A 23,803-nucleotide genomic window follows, 5' to 3' on the forward strand; every position below is an offset into this window, starting at 1 on the left:
CGTGTTTTTAACTCTTTTCTGATGAGGAAATTGCTTTGGATTTCAGTTCTACCCGACTGCAACCTGAGTGCTCTGATTGATGGCTGCTATGTGGTGAAAGAGGGCAGCACCACACGTATAAATATTCCCGTCATGGGAGTGCCCTACCCCACCGTCAACTGGAAGAAGGGTGACATGGTGCTTGGCGATACTGGGCGGATGTGTGTTGAAGCTTCCCAGGGCATCACCACCCTGCTGATAAGAGACTGTCACAGAGGAGACGCAGACACCATCAAAATCAATGTCAAGAACAGTGCCGGCTCAAAGGATTGCACGTTTCAGCTGAAGGTGGTCGGAAAGCCCGGCATCTGCACCGGACCCATCAAGTTTGATGAGATTACAGCCGATGGCATCACTCTGGAGTGGGGACCACCCAAAGACGATGGAGGTGCCGAAGTGTCCAACTACATTGTGGAGAAGAGGAGGACGACAGACAACAAGTGGATCACCGTGGCTTCAGCCATCCAGAAGACCACCATGAGGGTGATTAGACTCCACGATGGAATAGAGTACATCTTTAGAGTGTTCGCTGAGAACAAGTATGGGGTCGGAGAGTATCTGAGGTCTGACCCAGTTGTTGCCCAGCATCCATTTGGTGAGTACTGCTCTACTAATAAAATGGTTAATTACAATTAATGAGGGCTTCTTTGCTTTTTTCCAGTAAGAGTACACATTTACACTAACCATTTAAATGATTGAACTCTTTTTCAATGGTTTGCTGTTGATTATTGTTTCTTAAATTTATCTACAAAACAAAATCAGTTGTGTACATTATGCTGAACTGAAATGTATTTTATAGATTCAAATTTAGATATATGAATGAATGCTGACAGTTGAATATATTGTCTGTTACTTCCTCTTGTGGTAATGCCTCGGCTCTTTGTACTGGTCCTGTGTTTTCCAGATGTGCCGGAGGCTCCTGCTCCTCCAGAGATTATGAGCATCCGCCATGAGTCAGCCATCCTGACATGGGCGGATCCGAAAGACTCCGGTGGCTCCCCAATTACTGGTAACAAACTATGATGGATATTAGTTTGTAGGTAAGCAGAAGCAATAACATACATGAATCATTGATCTGATTTTGTATTCTCTTCAGGATATCACATTGAATTTAAGGAGAGGAACAGCTTGATGTGGAAACGGGCCTCTAAGACTCCTCTGAGAGTAAAAGAGTGTAGAGTCACTGGACTGATAGAAGGACTGGAGTACGAATTCAGGGTGATGGCCATGAACGTGGCTGGAATTGGAAAAGCAAGCAGGGCCACTGAGGCTGTGGTTGCCCTTGATCCAATCGGTAAGTTCACTACTTTTAGATCTCCGATCTTCATTTTTGTGTTACAATCAATTTATACTTGAATTAAAAGAGTTTTTTGGAAAGGTTTAACATCTTTCTTTTCTCTGTGCTCCATCAGATCCTCCTGGCAAGCCTCAAGTGATTAATGTTACCAGGAACACAGTCACTTTGATTTGGACAGCTCCCAAATACGATGGTGGCTACAAACTGACTGGCTACATGGTGGAGAAGCTGGAGGCTGGTGGCAAGGCTTGGATGAAAGCCAACCATGTCAACATTCAGGGCTGTGCCTATACTGTCACTGACCTGACCGAGGGAACTCAGTATCAGTTTAGAATCAGGGCCAAGAATTCTGCTGGGGCCATCAGTGTTGCTTCAGAGGCTACTGAGCCCCTGACATGCAAAGATGAGTATGGTAAGTTGGGCGATGAACTAATTTGAATAGTTTAGGGGTTAAAACAAGTAGGTAGCTAAAATCTTTAAATCTTGTATTTCATTTTTTGGATATCTGTTCTTTGTCTTCTTGCAGAGGCCCCATCTATCACCATCGACCCAGACCATAAGGATGGTGTATCAGTGAGGGCGGGAGACACAATTGTGATCTCAGCCTCCAAAATTGCAGGCAAACCTCCACCAACTTCTGTATGGTCCAAGGGTGGCCGTGAGTTCAAGACCTCTGACATTGTCACTATCACCAGCACCCCCAGCACTTCCACCCTGGCTATCAAGTACGCAAGCCGGAAGAACACAGGAGAGTACACTATCACTGCTAGCAACCCCTTCGGCATTAAGGAAGAACATGTTAAGGTGAAGGTCTTAGATGTACCTGGACCTCCAGGACCCATAGAAGCCAGTAATATTTCAGCTGAGAAGTGTACTCTGACCTGGCTTCCACCAGAGGAGGATGGAGGCTCCTCTATCAAATCCTATATCCTTGAGAAGAGAGAGACCAGCCGCCTGCAGTGGACCAAACTAGCCGAAAATGTCATGGACTGCAGATATGTAGCCAGCAAACTGATCAAGGGCAATGAGTACATCTTCAGAGTGTCTGCTCTGAACCAGTATGGTACTGGAGACTCAAGCCAGTCTGGTCCAGTCAAGATGGTTGACAGTTTTGGTAAGTTTATATCGTTTGATGTGTGGTTTGAAAGGTTCAATGAATTAAAATTCAATGCTTCCATTTAGCCAAGTATATAGGCTTTGACTGAAAAAAACATTTTGTTTTGTTTTCCTAGGCCCACCAGGCCCACCCTCAACCCCAGAGATTGATAATGTCAGTAGGAATGCTGTCACCATTTCATGGAAGAGACCAGTACAGGATGGGGGAAGTGACATTAGAGGATATTCTGTACAGAGGAAAGAGAAGAAAGGAATAAGATGGGTGAGAGCCTGTAAGAGGACAGTCCCTGACCTGCGCTTCAAGGTGCAAGGCCTGACTGAGGGAGTAGAGTATGAGTTTAGAGTCACTGCTGAGAATAAAGCTGGATTTGGGGAGCCAAGTGAGCCATCACCTCCCGTGATGACCAAAGACATTGTGTGTAAGTAAAACCTTTTTTCCATGTAACTGTGAAAAGCATTTGAAGACAAGAGAATTAGCTCAACTCTTATTAACCTCTTGTTTTCTATGTTTATTAGACCCACCTGGTCCTCCATCCAACCCCAGAATTACAGACACCACAAAGACCACAGTCACCTTTGCCTGGGGACGACCCCACTATGATGGTGGTCTTGAAGTGGACGGGTACATTGTTGAGTACAAAAAGGAAGGGCACGATGACTGGGAGATGGAGACTCAGTACCCAGTGAAAGTTACTGAGTATGTTATTGGTAAACTTCAGAAAAGAGGCAAATACCACTTCAGAGTCAGTGCTGTGAACTCTGAGGGGTTGGGTGAGCCTGCAGAGATTGAGAAAGTCACTGAACTGGTGGACCAGGAAACGCTGCCAGACTTTGAGCTAGATGCTGACCTCAGGAAGACGCTTGTGGTCAGGAGCCGTGCATCAATCCGTATGTTTGTTCCCATCAAAGGCCGTCCTGTTCCTGAAGTAACTTGGAGCAAAGATGATAGCAACTTAAAAGTTCGTGCACATATCGACTGCACAGAGTCCTACACTCTACTTGTTATCCCTGACTGCACCCGATATGATGCTGGAAAGTATCACCTCTGTCTGGAGAATGTTGCTGGTAAGAAGACTGGCTTTGTCAATGTGAAAGTTTTGGACACACCAGGTCCACCAGTCAATGTCAAACCAAGAGAGATCACTAAGAACAGCATCCACTTGCAATGGGAAATCCCCATAATTGATGGTGGTTCTAAGATTCATAACTACATTATTGAGAAGAGAGATGCCACAAAGAAGGCCTACACAGTGCTTAGCACCACATGGCAGAAGTGTTCCTTCAAATTTTCAGACCTTGAGGAGGGAGCTTACTACTACTTCCGTATATCAGCTGAAAATGACCTGGGCGTAGGTGAGCCTGCTGAGACCCCTGAGCCAATAAGGGTGTCTCAGGCTCCCTCTGCACCAGAAAACTTGTATGTTACTGATGTGACCGCTGACAGCGCCAGCCTTGCATGGACCAAGCCCCTCCATGACGGTGGCAGCTTGATTACAGGGTATGTCATTGAGGCTCAGAAGAAGGACACTGACCAGTGGGTCCATATGGCCACCATCAAGTCTCTGGATTACACTGTCACAGATCTGATCGAGGGCACTGAATATACCTTCCGTATAATGGCTGTCAATGCGTCAGGCAGGAGTGATCCCCGTGAGAGCAGGCCTGCTGTGATAAAAGAGCAAACTTCCGCTCCATCATTTGATCTGCGTGGGGTCTACCAGAAGACTGTTATAGCAAAGGCAGGGGATCGTGTGAAAGTGGAGATTCCAGTGCTAGGCAAACCCAGGCCTATTGTGTCCTGGAAGAAGGGAGACCTGGTTTTCAAGGAGACACAGAGAATGAACATTGAAACCACACCTACATCAACTATCCTCAACATCGGTGAGATCAAAAGAACTGACGGAGGCCAGTATTCCATGACTGGAAAGAACATGCTGGGAACAGTGACAGAAACCATCACAGTTCTGGTACATGACATTCCAGGTCCTCCCACTGGTCCCATCAAGCTGGACGAGGTCTCATGCGACTATGTCCTCATGTCCTGGGAGGCACCAGAAAATGATGGAGGTGTTCCCATCAACAACTATATAGTTGAGATGCGGGAGACCACTGGCACTTCATGGATGGAGCTGGCAGCTACAGTTATACGCACCACATTCAAGGCAGCTCGACTTAATACTGGAACCCAATATCAGTTCCGCGTTAAGGCCCAGAACAGATATGGCATCGGACCATGTATTGTTTCTGAACCAGTGTTGGCAGCTTATCCATTTGATGTACCGGGACAGCCTGGCAGTCCTGTGGTCACATCTTTTAACAAGGATGCTATGACCATAAGTTGGAATGAGCCATCTTCTGATGGGGGTAGTCCCATTTTGGGCTATCACGTAGACAGAAAAGAGAAAAACAGCATTCTTTGGCAGAGGATTAGCAAAGCTCTTGTTGTTGGAAATATCTTCAAGTCAACAGGCCTTGTTGATGGCATTGAATATGAACATCGTGTCATTGCTGAGAACATGGCTGGTCTCAGCAAACCCAGCAAACCCTCCGATCCTTTGTATGCTTTGGACCCAGTTGACCCACCAGGCAGACCTGTGGCACTAAATATCACCAGGCATGAGGTGACCGTGTCATGGACCAAACCAGAGGGGGATGGTGGATTTTCCATTACAGGATACACAGTAGAGAGGAGAGAAATGCCCAATGGACGCTGGCTCAAAGCAAACTTCAACAACATTCTTGAAACTATCTACACAGTCAGTGGTCTTATTGAAGATGCAACATATGAATTCCGTGTGTTTGCTAGAAACTCAGCAGGTGCTGTTAGTGCTCCATCTCAATCATCAGAAGCTATCACATGTAGAGATGACATTGAAGAGCCCAGGCTTGATGTTGATGCATCATATAGCAGCAATGTTGTGGTCATGGCAGGAGAGATATTCAAGTTGGAAGCCAATGTGACTGGCAGGCCACTCCCATCCCTGGTTTGGACCAAGGAAGGTAAGGAGCTGGAGGATACAGGCAAGCTAGAGATAAAGACATCTGACTTCCACACAACTTTAATCAACAAAGACTCACTGAGGAGGGATGGTGGTGCTTTCACTCTCACTGCCAGCAATCCTGGTGGCTTTGCAAAGTTTACATTCAATGTCAAGGTGCTTGACAGACCAGGACCACCAGACTCACTAACTGTTACAGATGTCACTGCTGAGAAATGTGTCCTTAACTGGCTCCATCCAACACATGATGGTGGTGCTAAGATAGAGTACTTCATCATTCAGAGACGTGAGACCAGTAGGTTGGCATGGACAAACGTGGCCACAGACCTTCAAGCCAACAGGTTCAAGGTCACCAAGCTTCTTAAGGGCAATGAGTACGTTTTCAGAGTTATGGCTGTTAACAAGTACGGTGTGGGTGAACCCCTGGAGTCTGAACCTGTCGTATGTGCCAACCCTTATGTGCCCAGTGACCCACCCTCACAGCCTGAGGTCACCACAATAACAAAGGACTCTATGGTTGTCTGTTGGGAGCGCCCTGAGCATGATGGCGGCAGTAGAATTAACACATATATAATTGAGAGAAGGGATAAAACTGGCCTACGCTGGGTGAAGTGCAACAAGAGGACTGTAACTGACTTGCGATTCAAGGTGTCTGGTCTCACAGTAGGACATGAGTATGAATTCAGAGTTCTTGCTGAGAATAATGCTGGCCTAAGCCAGCCTAGTCCTTCTAGTCCATTTTACAAAGCCGTGGACACCATCTTCCAACCAGGGCCTCCAGGGAACCCCAGAGTGCTGGACACAACCAAGTCTTCCATCACACTTGCCTGGAACAAACCTGTCTATGATGGTGGTTCTGAAATCACTGGTTACATTGTGGAGACCTGCCTGCCTGAAGAGGATGAGTGGACCATCCATACTCCCAAGAAGGGATGGACAGCCACTTCATTCACCATAACCAACCTGAAGGAAAACCAGGAGTATAAAATCAACATCTGTGCCACTAATTGTGAAGGAGTGGGAGAACCTGCTGCTGTTCCTGGAACTCCTAAAGCTGAAGACAGGCTGCTTCCTCCAGAAATTGAACTTGGAGCAGAGCTGCGTAAGGTGGTCTGCATCAGAGCCTGCAGTACACTCAGACTCTTCGTCCCCATCAAGGGCAGACCAGCGCCTGAAGTGAAATGGTCAAGAGAGCATGGAGAATCCCTGGACAAAGCTATCATTGAAATCACTCCATCATTCACCACTCTTCAGATAGAGAATGTTGACAGGTTTGATGGAGGTAAATACTTGGTGACTATAGAGAATGCCTCAGGGAGTAAGACAGCTTTTGTAAATGTCCGAGTACAAGATACCCCTGGAGCTCCTCAGAATCTGTTTGTTAAGGAGGTCACTAGAGATTCAGTTTCCTTGGTTTGGGATGCACCTCTCATTGATGGGGGCTCCAGAGTCCGTAACTACATTGTGGAGAAGCGTGAGTCAACTAGGAAAGCCTACTCAACTGTCTGTGCCAGTTGCCACAAGTCAAGTTGGAAAGTCGGTGAACTAGAGGAGGGTAAAATGTACTTCTTCAGAATCTTGGCTGAAAATGAATATGGAATTGGCCTCCCTGCAGAGACCATTGAGCCAATTAAAGTGTCAGAGAAGCCTCTACCCCCAGGCAAAGTGTCCCTCCGTGAGGTTACCAGCAACAGTGTCACACTAACTTGGGAAAAGCCTGACCATGATGGTGGAAGCAGAATCACAGGCTATATTGTTGAAATGCAGGGTAAAGGCAGTGAGAAGTGGACTCAGGTCATGGTGGTAAAGACCAATGAGGCTCAGGTAACTGGGCTGACACAGGGGGAGGAGTACATGTTCCGTATCTCATCCACCAATGAAAAGGGTGTTAGTGACCCACGTCCTCTCAGTGTCCCTGTGGTGGCTAACGATCTGGTGATCTTGCCAACCTTCAAACTGCTTTTTAGCACATTCAGCGTGCTAGCTGGAGATGATCTAAAGATAGATGTACCGTATGCAGCCTATCCCAAGGCTACAGCAACATGGCTCAAAGATGGTGTTGTTCTCAAGGAAACAACAAGAGTTAATGCCGAGGCAACAGACAAAAACCTTCTTCTGGTCATTAAGGAGGCTTGCAGAGATGATGTTGGCACATACACTATCAAGCTGACTAACACAGCTGGAGAGGCTACTACAGATATCAGTGTTCTTGTCTTAGATAAACCTGGTCCTCCTACTGGCCCAATCAAAATGGATGAGGTCACTGCTGACAGTTTGATCTTATCTTGGAATGCACCACAATATGACGGTGGTTGCGCCATCAACAATTATATTGTAGAGAAGAGAGACACATCGACCACCAACTGGCAGATTGTGTCAGCCACAGTGGCCAGAACCACTATCAAGGCAGCCCGTCTGAAGACTGGATCTGAGTATCAGTTTAGGATCGCTGCAGAGAATAGATATGGCAAATCCTCATTCCTGCTCTCTGATTCCATTATTGCTCAATATCCATTTGAACTGCCTAGTTCACCACGTTCTGTTGTGGTCCAGTCAGCCACCAAGGAGACCATGGTGGTTGTGTGGGAGAAACCCAGCAATGATGGTGGAACCAAAATTCTGGGTTACCACTTAGAACTCAAAGAGAAGAACAGTATCCTGTGGGTGAAGCAGAACAAACAACTCATACCAGAGACCAGATTCAAAGTTGTTGGCCTTGAGGAGGGTATCGAATATGAGTTCAGAGTGTATGCTGAGAACATTGTTGGCCTCAGCAAAGCCAGCAAAGTGAGTGAAATGCAAGTGGCCAGAGATCCTTGTGACAGACCAGGAAAACCAGAAGCTGTCATTGTGACAAGAAACCAAGTGACACTCAGATGGACCAAACCTGAGTATGATGGTGGCATTAAAATCACAGGTTATGTTGTTGAGAAAAAAGAAGAAGCAGGACGCTGGATGAAGGCCAGTTTCACCAACATTATTGAGACTGAATTTGTTGTCACGGGACTCACTGAAGATCAGGTTTATGAGTTCCGTGTTATTGCCAGAAATGCAGCCGGTGTCTTTAGCCAACCGTCCGATTCCACTGGATCTATCACTGCTAAGGATGAGGTGGATCCACCCAAAATTGACTTGGAGGCTAAGTACTCGCAGGCTGTAGTGATAAATGCTGGAGAGACATTCAGGCTTGAAGCTGCTGTATATGGTAAGCCTGTGCCCACCATACACTGGATAAAAGAAGGCCACGAGATTACCGAAGCAGCTCGCTTAGAGATCAAGAACACAGACTTTACAGCCTGTCTAGTTGTTAAGGAAGCCATCCGTGTTGATGGAGGTCAGTACACTTTGCTGGTAAAGAATGTTGGAGGAGAGAAATCAGTTAACATAAACGTAAAGGTCTTGGACAGACCAGGTCCACCCGAGGGCCCTATCTCTATATATGGAGTCACGAGTGAGAAATGCTCCATTTCCTGGAAAACTCCCTTGCAAGATGGAGGTAGTGATGTTTCCCATTACATTGTTGAGAGGAGGGAAACCAGCAGACTGGTTTGGACCGTGGTTGAACAAAAAGTTCAGACACTCAACTTGAAGATCACTAAACTTCTTCCAGGTAATGAATACATCTTCAGAGTGATCCCAGTCAACAAATATGGCATTGGTGAGCCCCTGGAATCTGAAGCAATGATTGCCAGAAATCCATTTGTCACTCCGAGCCCACCGACAGAGGTGGAAGTCTCCACAATCACTAAGGACTCTATGGTGGTAACTTGGGAGAGACCATCTAATGATGGTGGCAGCGCCATCCAAGGATACGTTGTTGAAAAACGTGACAAGGATGGTGTGAGGTGGACCAGGTGCAACAAGCGCAATGTAAGTGAGCTGCGCTTCAGAGTGACAGGGCTCATGGAAAACCATAGCTATGAATTCAGAGTCGCTGCTGAGAATGCTGCTGGAGTTGGAACACCTAGCACACCAACAGTTTACTACAAAGCACTGGACCCCATCTTCAAACCTGGCCCACCAAACAACCCCAAGGTGGTAGACACATCTAGATCCACTGTGTCCCTGACATGGGGCAAACCCATCTATGATGGTGGTTGTGAGATTCAGGCTTACATTGTGGAAGCATGTAATGGGGCATCTGATGAGTGGTTTATGTGCACTCCTCCCACTGGAATCACAGACACTAAGTTTACAGTGAAAAAACTTCTTGAGAAGCACGAGTACCAGTTCAGAGTGTGTGCAGTCAACAAAGTTGGTGTTGGTGAGCATGCTGATGTGCCTGGAAAACATCTTCTAGTGGAGAAGCTTGAGGCTCCCGATCTTGACCTGGATGCTGACATGAGAAAAATGATCAACATCAGAGCAGCCTGCACTCTCAGGCTGTTTGTTCCTGTGAGAGGTCGCCCAGCTCCTGAGTTGAAATGGGGAAAAGCTGACGGGGAGATTAAGGAAACTGCCCAGATTGACAATACAGGCAGTTATGCTTCTCTTGTCATTGAGAATGTTGACAGATTTGACAGTGGAAAGTACACCTTGACTGCAGAGAATGCAAGCGGATTAAAGTCTGTCTTCATCAGCGTCAGAGTGCTGGACTCCCCAAGTCCACCCACTAACTTTACAGTGAAAGAGATTACCAAGAACTCTGTCACTCTCACATGGGAGCCTCCTCTTCTTGATGGTGGCGCAAAGATTAAGCATTACATAGTTGAGAAACGTGAGAGCACCAGGAAAGTTTACTCACCCATCACCACCTGCAACAGGATGTCATGGAAAGTTGAGCCTCTTCCAGAGGGTGGAATCTTCTTCTTCAGAGTCCTGGCTGAGAATGAATATGGTGTTGGTCTCCCAGCAAAAACTTTAGAGCCAATTAAAATATCTGAAAAACCTCAGCCACCTGGCAAGGTCAGCGTTGTTGACGTCACTCATAGCACTGTTTCTCTCACTTGGGAGAAGCCTACACATGATGGCGGCAGCAGAATCAGTTACTATGAAGTTGAAGTGGCTCCTAAGGATAGTGACGTTTGGTCTGTGTGTGCCAGTGTGAAGGGCTTGGAGACAGTAGTGACCAACCTTCTCAAAGGAGAAGAATATAATTTTAGAGTTGTTGCAGTAAATGACAAAGGCAAAAGTGATCCAAGACAACTGGTTCAGTCAGTTGTTGCAAAGGACCTTGTCATTGAGCCCTCTGTTAGACCCAAAGTGAGTTCCTACAGTGTACAGGTGGGATATGATCTCAAGATAGAGGTTCCAATTGCTGGTCATCCAAAGCCAACCATCACCTGGACCAAGGATGGAGCAGCCCTTAAGCAGACCACCAGAGTCAATGTTACTGACTCAGCACATCACACCACTCTTACAATAAAGGATGCCACCAAAGAGGATGGAGGCATGTACAGTATCAATATTGCCAATGCCCTTGGTTCCAAGGATGCCACCATTGAGGTGATCACCCTGGACAAACCAGGCCCACCAACAGGACCCGTCAAGATTGAGGATATCAGTGCTGAGAGTATGACTCTTATCTGGGAACCTCCTACATACACAGGTGGTTGTCCAATCTCTAACTACGTGGTGGAAAAGAGAGATACAACTACAACCAACTGGGTGGTGGTTTCTGCAACTGTGGCAAGAACCACTTTAAAAGTATCCAATCTTAAGACAGGTGCTGAATACCAGTTTAGAATCTATGCAGAAAATAGATATGGAAAGAGTTACGCAATTGATTCAGAGCCTGTTTTGGCACAGTATCCATTCCAGGAGCCTGGCCCTCCAGGGACACCATTTGTGTCCTCATACACTAAAGATTATATGGTGGTTGAGTGGCATAAACCCCCATCGGATGGAGGCAGTGCAATCCTGGGGTACCATTTGGAGAGGAAAGAGAAAAACAGTATCCTCTGGACCAAGATTAACAAAATGCTCATCCAGGACTGCAGATTCAAATCCACTCCTCTTGAGGAAGGCATTGAGTATGAGTATAGGGTATATGCTGAGAATATTGTTGGTATTGGAAAATGCAGCAAAGTATCTGAGGTTTATGTTGCCCGTGACCCATGTGATCCTCCTGGCCGTCCTCAGGCTATCATTGTGACCAGGCATTCAGTGAAGCTGAGGTGGACCCCACCACAGTATGATGGTGGAAGCCTTGTTACTGGCTACGTGGTGGAGAAACGTGACCTTCCAGAGGGAAAATGGATGAAGGCTAGCTTCGCAAACGTTATTGAACATGAATTTACAGTTACTGGTCTGATAGAGGACAGTAAATATGACTTCAGAGTAATTGCAAGGAATGCAGCTGGCGCGGTCAGCAAGCCCTCTGAGACTACAGGATCCATAACAGCAAATGATGAAGTTGAGCCACCCAAGTGTGAGACAGATCCTATGTACAACCAGACTCTTGTTATTAATGCAGGAGAGACATTTAGTCTGGAGGCCAGTGTTGAGGGAAAGCCCATCCCAACAGCTCAGTGGTTCAAGGGAAGTGTTGAAGTTGAGAACTCATCTAGAGCTGAGATCAAAAACACAGATTTTAATGCTTTGCTTGTTGTGAAGGATGCCGTCAGAGTAGATGGTGGACAGTACACTCTGGTTCTGACAAATGTGGCTGGAACTAAGACTGTTCCATTCAGTGTAAAGGTTCTGGACAGACCAGGACCCTCAGAGGGACCTCTCACAGTCAGCAATGTTACGGAGGAGAAATGCTCACTATCATGGCTGCCACCCAGACATGATGGAGGAGCTAGCATTTCTCACTACATCATTCAAAAGCGAGAAACCAGCCGCCTGGCATGGACTGTGGTCTCCAGCGACTGCGGAGCTACAATGTTCAAGGTTACCAAGCTATTGAAGGGCAATGAGTACATTTTCAGAGTCATGGCTGTGAACAAATATGGTGTGGGGGAGCCTCTTGAATCAGCACCTGTGATTATGAGAAATCCATTTGTTCCCCCTGGCTCACCTCAGGAACTTGAGATCACTAACATTACCAGGGATTCCATGACTGTCTGTTGGAACCGCCCTGAGACCACAGGAGGCAGTGACATTGTTGGTTACATCATCGAGAAGAGGGACAGAGCTGGAGTGAGGTGGACCAAGTGCAACAAACGCAGAGTGACAGACCTGCGTTTCAGAGTAACAGGACTGACTGAAGACCATGAATATGAATTCAGGGTATCAGCTGAGAATGCAGCTGGAGTGGGCCAGCCAAGCCCATCGACACCCTATCTCAAAGCCTGTGACCCCACCTTTGAACCAGGCTCTCCCACCAATGCCCACACGGTAGACACCACAAAAGACTCCGTCACTGTCACTTGGCATCGGCCTATCTATGATGGTGGTTGTGAGATTGAAGGGTATGCTGTTGAAATTACCAAGGCTGATGAAGAGGAATGGACCATATGCACTCCATCCTCTGGAGTCAAGGATACCAAGTTTACCATCAAAAAGCTGATAGAACACCAAGAATACAAGGTCCGTATCTGTGCCATCAATAAGCTGGGTGTTGGTGAGCCAACAGAGATCCTGGGAGTCGTGAAGCCTTTGGATAAGATTGATCCTCCAGAGATGATTCTGGATTCAGAACTCAGGAAGGGAATAGTTGTCAGAGCAGGAGGCTCAATGAGAATTGGCATTCCCTTCAAGGGCCGTCCCACTCCTGAAATAAGCTGGGCTAAGGAAGATGGTGAACTGCCAAGTAAAACTCAGATTGAGACAGGTGAAGATTACACACAGCTATCTATTGACATCTGTGACAAGTATGATGCAGGAAAATACATCCTCAACTTGGAAAATAGTGCTGGCACCAAATCAGCATTTGTCTCTGTTAAAGTTCTGGACACTCCAGGGGCTCCATTAAATCTAACAGTAAAAGATATTAAGAGGGAGAGTGTCACTCTGACCTGGGAGCCTCCTGTTATTGACGGTGGTGCAAGAATTAAGAATTACCTGGTTGAAAAGCGTGAGTCCACAAGGAAGGTTTACTCTAATATAGATAACAAATGCACAAAGACAAGCTATCGCATCACTGGCCTCACTGAGGGAACCATCTACTATTTCAGAGTCTTAGCTGAGAATGAATTTGGTGTAGGACAGCCAGCTGAAACAGAAGAATCAGTTAAAACGTCTGAGCCACCTCTCTCTGTGGGTAAGGTCACTTTGACCGAAGTGACAAAAACCTCTGCCACTCTCTCCTGGGAGAAGCCAGTTCATGATGGAGGCAGCAGGATTATTGGCTACTACATTGAGATGCAACCTGTAGGCTCAGAGGAATGGGTGGTGGCTGCCACAAGCAAAACTTGTGAGGGTACTGTCACAGGCCTTAGTGCAGGGCACGAGTACCTGTTTAGAGTATCAGCCTTCAATGAGAAGGGCAAGAGTGACCCCAGAGCTTTGGCTGTTCCAGTCACTGCTAAAGATGTAACCATTGAGCCCAGATTCAAAATAAGATTCAACACTTACAGTTTGCAGAATGGGGAGGATCTGAAGATTGAGATCCCAGTGATTGGACGTCCTGTTCCCAAGGTTGAGTGGAAAAAGGAAGGACAAGCTCTTAAGGAGACAACTAGACTAAATGTGTTCAGCACACCGTCATCCACTAAGCTTGTTATCAAAGATGCAAATAAAGAAGACTCTGGAAAATATACTGTCACAGCCACCAGCAGCATTGGAACATCTACAGAGGATATCACCATTATTATTCTAGACAAGCCCGGGCCACCCACAGGCCCTGTGAAGATTGAGGAGGTGAGCTCTAATTTCGTCACACTCTCCTGGGAGCCACCAGTGTACACTGGAGGCTGTCAGATCAATAACTACATTGTAGAGAAGAGAGACACAACCACCACATCATGGCAGATTGTGTCTGCTACTATTGCAAGGACAACCATCAAAGTCACCAACCTGAAGACTGGCGTTGAGTATCAATTCAGAGTATCTGCTGAGAACAGATATGGAAAGAGTTCAGCCATTCTCTCTGCTGCAGTTATTGCTCAGTATCCATTCAGTGAGCCTGCTGCACCAGGAAAACCAATTGTTACAGCTGCAACCAAGGATCACATGGTTGTTGAGTGGAATCCTCCCACCAACAATGGAGGCAGTCCAATCATTGGCTATCACTTGGAAAGAAAGGAGAAAAACAGCCTTTTGTGGACTAAACTGAACAAGCTTCTAATCCCAGACACTCGTTTCAAGACAACAGAGCTGGAAGAAGGTATTGAATATGAATTCAGAGTTTATGCTGAGAACATTGCTGGTCTCAGCCAAGCTAGCAAAATCTCTGAGGGTACGGTAGCCAGGGACCCATGTGACCCACCAGGCACCCCTGAGGCCATTGAAATCACCAGAAATCATGTTACACTCCGGTGGACAAAGCCCCAGTATGATGGAGGCAGTGCCATCACTGGCTATATGATTGAGAGGAGGAAGGACCCAGATACTCGGTGGATGAAGGCCAGCTTCACCAACATCATTGATACCCAGTTTACAATCACTGGTCTCACTGAGGACTGTATTTATGAATTCAGAGTCATTGCCAGGAATGCTGCAGGTATCTGCAGTCGTCCATCTGAAAGCACAGGAGAAATTACAGCCAACGACACAATTGAGGCTCCAGAAGCCACAATGGATTCGAAATTCAAGGATCTGACTGTTGTTCATGCAGACGAGACATTTGTCATTGATGCTGATTACACTGGCAAGCCTATGCCTGAGGTCACATGGTTAAAGGATGGCAAGGAAATTGACAAAACCACTCCAAGAATGGAGATTAAGACCACTCTCACACGTACCATCCTGACTGTCAAAGAATGCATCAGAGTGGATGGTGGCCACTTTGTCCTTAAACTTGTCAATGTGGGGGGAGTTAAGATGATCCCAGTCAATGTTAAAGTTCTAGATAGACCTGGTCCTCCAGATGGCCCATTAGAAATCAAAGGGGTCACATCTGAGAAATGTTATCTGCATTGGAACCATCCCTCACATGATGGTGGGGCGGGCATTTCTCACTACATCATAGAGAAGAGAGAGACCAGCCGTTTATCATGGACTATGGTTGAGCCAAAGATCCAGGCAATCAGCTACAAAGTCACAAAACTGCTCCCTGGGAATGAATACATCTTCAGAGTCACTGCAGTGAATAAATATGGTGTTGGCGAACCTTTAGAATCGGAGCCTGTCATTGCTCGCAACCCATTCACCACTGCCAGTGCCCCCTCCATCCCAGAGCCCAGCGCTATTACCAGAGATTCAATCGTGCTTACTTGGGAGAGACCTGAAGATAATGGAGGAGCTGAAATTGAAGGATATGTCCTTGAAAAACGTGATAAGGATGGCATCAGATGGACCAAGTGTAACAAGAAGAGGCTGAATGACCTGAGATTCCGGTGCACTGGCCTCACAGAGGGCCACTCCTATGAATTCAGGATCTCGGCTGAAAATGCTGCTGGTGTTGGAAAGCCTAGTGCACCAACACAGTACATCAAGGCATGTGATGCCACTTATCCGCCAGGATCTCCAAATAATCCCAAAGTCACTGATCATTCAAGCACCACCGTCTCCCTGTCCTGGTCCAGGCCTATCTATGATGGAGGGGCACGGATCACAGGATATGTTGTTGAAAAGAAAGAGGCTGGAGATGATGAATGGATTGTTTGCACACCTCCCACTGGTGTCCAAGAAACTCACTACACTGTAAAGACACTGAAAGAGAATGCAGAGTACAACTTCCGTATCTGTGCTGTAAACTGTGAGGGTGTTGGAGATCACATAGACCTACCTGGGTCTGTGATTGCTGCTGAGAAGCTCGAGGCTCCTGAAATTGAACTAGATGCTGACCTGAGGAAGATGGTCAATGTTCGAGCTACCGCCACCCTGCGTCTGTTTGTGACAATCAGGGGAAAGCCTGAGCCTGAGGTCAAATGGTCAAAGGCTGATGGCAGTCTGAATGAACGGGCTCAGATTGAAGTAACTAGCTCTTATACAATGCTGGTGATAGAGAATGTTGACAGATTTGACACTGGCAAATACGTACTAACCCTTGAGAACCTCAGTGGTTCTAAATCAGCCTTCATCAATGTTAGAGTTCTAGATTCACCCAGTGCTCCAACCAACCTTGAGGTTAAAGATGTGAAGAGACATTCTGTTTCTCTGTCTTGGGAGCCTCCGCTTATTGATGGTGGGGCTAAGATATCACACTATATTGTAGAAAAGAGAGAGCAGAAGAGAATGGCTTTCACCAGTGTTTGCACAAACTGTGTAAGGAACTCCTTCATCATTTCCGACCTGCAGGAAGGCGGCAGATACTATTTCCGGGTGTTGGCTGTGAATGAGCTGGGAGTAGGCCTGCCTGCCTCCACAGATCAAGTTAAAGTATCAGAGGCTCCTTTGCCACCCGGTAAGGTTGTCCTGGTTGATGTGACTCGTCATACTGTCACCCTTTCCTGGGAAAAACCGGATCATGATGGAGGCAGCAAAATCACAAGCTACATTGTAGAGATGCAGCCCAAAGGTGATGACAAATGGACAGTGTGCAGTGCAGCGAAAGCACTTGAAGCTACTATTGATGGGCTCACAACTGGTGAAGAATATTCCTTCAGGGTGATTGCTGTGAATGATAAGGGTAGGAGCGATGCCAAGCCTTTGGCTACCCCTGTGGTGGTAAAGGATATCACAACGGAGCCTATCATTAATTTGCTGTTCAACACATACAGCGTAAAAGCAGGGGATGATTTGAAGATTGATGTTCCCTTCAAAGGGAGGCCCCAGCCTGAGGTGTCCTGGAAGAAGGATGGCCATGTGCTCAAACAGACAACCAGAGTAAATGTTCTTAATTCCAAGACCTCATCCAAGATTAACATCAAGGATGCCACCAAGGATGATGTTGGAAAGTATGAGGTCACACTGACTAATGCAATTGGCACCAAGACAGCTGAAATCTCTGTTATAATCCTGGACAAACCTGGCCCACCCAGCAACATTAAGGTAGATGAAGTGAGTGCTGACTTCATCTCACTGTCCTGGGATGCTCCAATTTATAGTGGTGGATGCCAGATTAACAACTACGTGGTGGAGAAGAGAGACACCACCACAACCACATGGCAGATAGTGTCAGCCACAGTCGCCAGGACATCAATAAAAGTTTGTCGTCTCACTCAAGGAACAGAGTACCAGTTCCGCATTGCAGCTGAGAACCGTTATGGAAAGAGTACTGCCATTGACTCCGCTCCTGTTGTTGCTCAGTATCCATTTGAGCCTCCTGGTCCTCCAACCAACCTCCACGTTGCTCATGCTACCAAGACTAGCATGCTGGTGGTGTGGGGCAGACCTGCCAGTGATGGTGGAAGCCCTGTTATTGGTTATCACATTGAATGCAAAGAGCAAAGTAGCATCCTATGGACCAAAGTTAACAGAGGGCTGTTAGCTGAAAACCAATTTAAGATGACTGGCATTGAAGAAGGTCTGATGTATCAGTTTAGAGTCTATGCGGAAAATATTGCTGGCATTGGTCCATGCACTAAGCCTAGTGAGCCTGTTGCAGCCAGGGACCCATGTGAATCTCCACGTAACCTTAAAGTCACAAACATCACCAGAAACTCAGTTTCCCTCTTCTGGGATGGGCCAGAGTATGATGGTGGAGTCAAAATAACTGGATACATTGTAGAGCGTAAAGAACTTCCCAGTGGTCGGTGGTTAAAGTGCAACTTCACCAATCTGCAAGAAACCTACTTTGATGTCACAGGCCTAACAGAAGATGTCCAATATGACTTCCATGTTATTACGAAGAACTCTGCTGAGCTGTTGAGTGCTCCTTCAGAGAGCACTGGTCCTATCACTGTCAAGGATGATGTAGATCCTCCAACTATAATCATGGAAGATAAATTCAGACAGCTGGTTGTCATAAAGGCTGGAGATATTATTAGAATTGATGCTGAAATCACAGGACGTCCACTCCCGGTCGTCACCTGGTCTAAGGATGGAAAGGAGATTGAGGCCAAGGCTAGGTGTGAAATCACCTCCACCAACTTCACAACCACCCTGATTGTTAGAGACACTATAAGGAGGGACTCTGGACAGTACGTCCTGACTCTGCACAATGTAGCTGGAACCAGGTCTGTGGCTGTCAACTGTAAGGTTCTTGACAGACCTGGACCTTCCTCAGGACCTCTGGCAGTGTCTGGCCTCACCGCAGAGAAATGCACCATAACATGGGGACCTCCTCAAGAGAATGGTGGTGCTGAAATCATGCACTACATTGTGGAGAAGCGTGAGACAAGTCGCCTTGCCTGGACTCTTGTCTATGGTGACATGAAGGCAACTACCTGCAAAGTGACGAAGCTGCTTAAAGGAAATGAGTACATCTTCAGAGTCAGGGGAATCAACAAATATGGAGATGGCGAAGCTCTGGAGAGTGAGCCAGTAAAGGCCACGGATCCATTCACTGTGCCTGCAGCCCCCACTAATGTCCAGGTCACCTCAGTTACCGGTGACGCGATGACCATCTGTTGGGAAAGACCAGTTTCTGATGGTGGCAGCAGTATTGCTGGCTATGTAATTGAAAGACGAGAGAAGACTGGTCTCCGTTGGTGCCGTGTCAACAAGAAACCTGTGTATGACCTGAGAGTGAAAGCCTCAAACCTTCGTGATGGATGTGAGTACGAATACAGAGTGTTTGCAGAGAATGCTGCTGGCCTCAGTTCTCCTAGCACCCCTTGCCCACTCACCAAGGCTGAAGACCCACAGTTCCTGCCCTCACCCCCAGCTAAGCCAAAGATCATTGACTCTACAAAGACCACAGTCAGCCTGGCATGGAATAAGCCACTATTTGATGGTGGAGCACCTGTGACTGGTTACAGAGTAGAATACAGGAGGACATTAGATGATGAATGGATTGTTGGAGTCCAGAACACCAAGAACACAGAGTTTACAGTGGTGGGATTGACACCTGGGGCTGAGTATGTCTTTGTTGTCAAGTCCATTAACAAGATTGGAGTCAGTGAGCCCAGCCCAGAGTCAGACAAACAGGTTGCCAAAGAAAAAGAGGAAGAGCCTGTGTTTGACATCAGCAATGAAATGAGGAAGACTCTTATTGTAAAGGATGGAAGCTCATTTACCATGAAAGTGCCCTTCAGAGGCAAACCCATCCCCAGTGTTACTTGGACTAAGCCTGATGTTGACCTTAGAGTCCGTGCTGTCATTGACACCACAGACACCTTCACCTCAATCACCTTAGAAAAAGCAACTCGCAACGACTCTGGAAAATACAATGTCACCTTGTCCAGTGTAGCTGGAACCTCCTCACTGACGCTTAATGTCAGAGTCCTAGACTCGCCAGGACCGCCTGCCCAGGTGGAGGTCAAGGATGTGACCAAGACATCTGCCACTGTAACGTGGGACACTCCTGAGAATGAGGGTGGGGGACCAGTTAAGAATTATCTTGTTGATTTCCGTGAGGCCAGCAAGAAAGGCTGGACCAGGTTGACCGACACATGCCATAGACTGACATACAAGGTGGCAAACCTGAAGGAGGGAGAAGTTTACTACTTCAGAGTGACAGGCGAGAATGAATATGGTGTTGGTGTTCCTGCAGAGACTAAAGAGGGAACCAAAATCACAGGTATGAAATTTTGAATTGGCAGCATTGTTGTTTCTCATTGTTTTACAAAAGATAATATCTGAGTTATTCCACTTAAACACAATATATGTGTTTTCCCCCAGAAAAACCAAGCCCACCACCAAAGCTAGGAGCAACCGATGTGACCAAGGAGAGTGTGACGTTGACTTGGGCTAAACCAGAACAAGATGGAGGCAGCAGAATTACTGGCTACCTGCTTGAAGCACTGGAGAAAGGCCAAGAAAAGTGGGTCAAGTGTGCTGTAACTAAGTACACCCACTTCACAGTGTCTGGCCTGAGAGAGAATGTAGAGTACTTCTTCAGAGTCAGGGCTGAAAACCATGCTGGTTTCAGCGATGTCAAGGAAATGGTCATCCCTGTTGTGGTCAAAGACCAGCTCGGTAAGCTCCATTTGTGTTATTCAGATTCACCATTGTGAGAAGAAATACAAACCCCAAACAAGCTTACACCTTACTTACATGCATATAATTAGGAAAAAGCATGTCAATGCTAAAAACCCTCAATTTGACTTCTGACTTGTCTTTTATAACTCGATTGCATGTTTTTCCCTAGAATCTCCTGAGATGAACATGAAGGACTTCCCTCACAACACAGTGTATGTCAGAGCTGGGTCCACTCTGAAGTGTGAGATCCCATTGACAGGTTGGCCCTTGCCTAAAGTCGCTCTGTCCAAGGATAACGTGCTGCTCAAGTCAACGCTGAGGTTCAACTCTGACGTCACCCCTGACAGCATCAAGATCACTCTGCGTGAGAGCATTGCTGGAGACTCAGGCCGCTATGATATCACTGCGTCCAACTCCACTGGAACCACCAAATCCTACATTAACATTGTGGTTCTGGACCGCCCAAGTGTCCCTGTTGGACCCGTGGAGTTGTTTGATGTCACAGAAGACAGCGTAAGCCTTAGGTGGCTCCCACCAGTGTATGACGGTGGCAGTCCTATCACCAACTACATCATCCAGAAACGAGAGACAACAACAGCCAACTGGATGGACATATCTTCTGCTGTTGCCCGCTGCACCATGAAGATCTTGAAACTCACCACTGGCCTGGAGTACCAGTTCAGAATCAGGGCTGAGAACAGATATGGAATCAGTGAGCATATTGACTCACCACCAGTCACTGTCAACCTTCCATACAGTAAGTAGTCCTTTTTACTTCCGTCATTTTTTCATCCTCAGTGTTCATGCCAGCACTCTTAAATTCTGCCTCTATCCACCAGCTATTCCAGATGGCCCATCAACTCCAGAAGTTACTGCTGTAACCAGGGAGAGCATCACTGTAGCCTGGAAGGAGCCCAAGTCAGATGGGGGCAGCCATGTGTTTGGCTACCATCTGCAGATGAAAGACAGGAACAGCATCTTATGGCAGAGTGTTAATAAAATGGTGATTCGTGCTACGCACTACAAGGTCACCAACATAAATGCTGGACTTATTTATGAGTTCAAGGTGGCGGCAGAGAACGCTGCTGGACTCAGTGCTTTCAGCAAAGCTTCAGATCCTGTGTTGGCCATTGACCCCTGTGGTGAGTGGAAAGTCAAACTTTCTGTGCACAAAATCGAATTTTAGTGGAATAGTCATTTCACGAGTCTTCACTGTCTGTTCCTGCAGAGCCACCCATCAACCTGCGTATAAGCGACATCACCAAGAACACCATCAGCGTGGTCTGGGAGAAGCCCAACTATGACGGTGGATCCCCAATCACTGGTTACATCATTGAGAAGAGAGAGGGTGTTAGTCCAAAGTGGTCCAAAGCTGTCCTCAATAATATCACAGACACCCGCTTCACCGTGACCGGCCTTACCCAGGATGAAACATATGAGTTCAGAGTCATGGCCAAGAATGCTGTTGGCTCAGTGAGCAACCCCTCCATGACTGCTGGACCAGCCACCTGCGTGGACACCTACGGTACGTCTTTGAGTATTCAGTTGTTGATGTCTCATCTTTGTCTGTGTTCTATGATGTCTATAAGTTCTATGATATCCATCAGAACTGGAACTCAGTTGTCTGTTCTATGGTTTGTTTTTCAGGTGCCCCAGAGATTGAAATTCCTCAGGAGTACCTCAACGAAGTCAAGCACAAGGCTGGCTCTGACGTGGAGCTCAAGTTTAATATCACAGCCAAACCTGCCCCAACTATTGAGTGGTTTAAAGACGGTAAAGAGCTTAAACCTTCATCCCAGCTCTCTTTCAAACACACATTTGAGTCCACCAGTGTATACCTGAAGGAAACCACTCGTCTGAACTCGGGGACTTATGAAGTCAAGGTGAAGAACTCTCTGGGATCGTCATGTGCCATTGTCAGGCTGCTGATTCAAGGTATACAGATATTATTTTATTTAAAAACAGTAATGTTGCTTTGTAAAAGACGTATCTTATAGATTATGTGCATTCATCTTCCCTAATCAGACAAACCAGGCCCCCCTGCTGGAGAAATTCAATTTAAGAAGGTGACAGCTGACAACATTACCATCATGTGGTCCCCACCTGCCGACGAGGGCGGTGCCATGGTTTCTCATTACATTGTAGAGAAGAGGGAGACCAGCAGGATAATGTGGTCCATTGTCTCAGAGAAACTGGTCGACTGCATCGTGAATGTGCCCAGACTCATTCAGGGTAACGAGTACATCTTCAGAGTCCGCGGAGTTAATAAGTACGGCATCGGAGACCCACTGGAGTCTGAGCCCATTATCGCCAAGAACGCATTCGGTAACAGCATACAATCATTATTGTTCACCACAGTTGCAGCTGTAATTTACTTTCTAACTAAGGTAAACAGAACTAGTTTATCTAATCTGACTACTTTAATTCCTAACAGTTCCTCCAAGTGAGCCATCCAAGCCTAAAGTTAGCATGATCACCAAGTCCACCATGACAGTGATCTGGGAAAGACCGGCGATGGATGGAGGCAGTGACATCGATGGTTATTACCTGGAGAAAAGGGAGAAGAAGAGCCTGCAGTGGTTCAAGGTCTGTTTGTTTGAGTATGTTGACAGATTCTACATGTATAAGAAGCCTAACTGATGAGTGGCCTGTGTGAACCAAAGCAAATCTATTGTTTCCATCCAGGTGGTGAAGGGCACTATCAGAGACACCAGGCAGAAAGTCATCAACCTGGTGGAGAACAATGAGTACCAGTTCAGAGTTTGTGCTGTCAACAAGGCTGGAGCAGGAAACTACTCTGAGGATTCTGACCTTTACATGGCCTACGACCCCATCGGTATGATCTGCTGGCTTTGTCGAAATTTCTTGTGAAGGTTTCCTTCCTGTTAAGGTGTTCACATGCAGCAACAATCCTGCCCTTTTGTCTCCTCCAGACCTGCCTGGGGAACCATCAAAGCTGCGTGTGGTCGACTCCACAAAGACCTCCATCACTCTCGGCTGGGAGAAGCCTGTCTATGATGGTGGCAGTGAAATCACACACTATCTGCTGGAGCAGATGAACACAGAGGACAGAGAATGGGTGACCATCAACCCACAGGTCAAAACATGCGAGTATGTGGTGTCCCACCTCAAACCTGGCTCCTACTACTTCTTCAGAGTCTCTGCTGTGAACTGCAAGGGCAAAGGAGAAGATATCAAGATGTACCAGCCTGTGCAAGCCAAAGATATTTTAGGTTTGTCTTTTATTTTATGACAAAGATGAAACAGTCATTTTATTTATGACGGTTTATCACTGGATTGTCATTATTAGATTATTAATAATTGATGTTTCTTTTCTTTC

General features: G+C 46.7%; 2 protein-coding genes across 2 annotated transcripts in view; one reads left to right on the plus strand and one right to left on the minus strand.

The window, feature by feature from the left end:
• Window positions 1-23,803, minus strand: part of LOC140319808 (uncharacterized) — a 481,384-nt gene that overhangs the window by 408,986 nt on the left and 48,595 nt on the right. The window lies entirely within an intron of this gene.
• The window catches only part of ttn.2 (titin, tandem duplicate 2), a 196,714-nt gene that overhangs the window by 150,139 nt on the left and 22,772 nt on the right, over window positions 1-23,803 (plus strand). Inside the window, exons 214-229 of the mRNA XM_072397655.1 lie at window positions 47-634; window positions 944-1,048; window positions 1,136-1,333; window positions 1,452-1,748; window positions 1,863-2,450; window positions 2,569-2,871; window positions 2,969-20,062; window positions 20,164-20,460; window positions 20,633-21,220; window positions 21,303-21,605; window positions 21,692-21,988; window positions 22,111-22,398; window positions 22,489-22,788; window positions 22,898-23,049; window positions 23,149-23,299; window positions 23,397-23,696. Of these exons, the coding sequence (XP_072253756.1) occupies window positions 47-634; window positions 944-1,048; window positions 1,136-1,333; window positions 1,452-1,748; window positions 1,863-2,450; window positions 2,569-2,871; window positions 2,969-20,062; window positions 20,164-20,460; window positions 20,633-21,220; window positions 21,303-21,605; window positions 21,692-21,988; window positions 22,111-22,398; window positions 22,489-22,788; window positions 22,898-23,049; window positions 23,149-23,299; window positions 23,397-23,696 (21,849 nt within the window). The remainder of the gene's footprint in view (window positions 1-46; window positions 635-943; window positions 1,049-1,135; window positions 1,334-1,451; window positions 1,749-1,862; window positions 2,451-2,568; window positions 2,872-2,968; window positions 20,063-20,163; window positions 20,461-20,632; window positions 21,221-21,302; window positions 21,606-21,691; window positions 21,989-22,110; window positions 22,399-22,488; window positions 22,789-22,897; window positions 23,050-23,148; window positions 23,300-23,396; window positions 23,697-23,803) is intronic.

Source organism: Leuresthes tenuis, unplaced genomic scaffold (assembly GCF_036924035.1).
Source record: "Leuresthes tenuis unplaced genomic scaffold, fLeuTen1.0.hap1 SCAF_12, whole genome shotgun sequence".
NCBI classification, from domain to species: domain Eukaryota; kingdom Metazoa; phylum Chordata; class Actinopteri; order Atheriniformes; family Atherinopsidae; genus Leuresthes; species Leuresthes tenuis.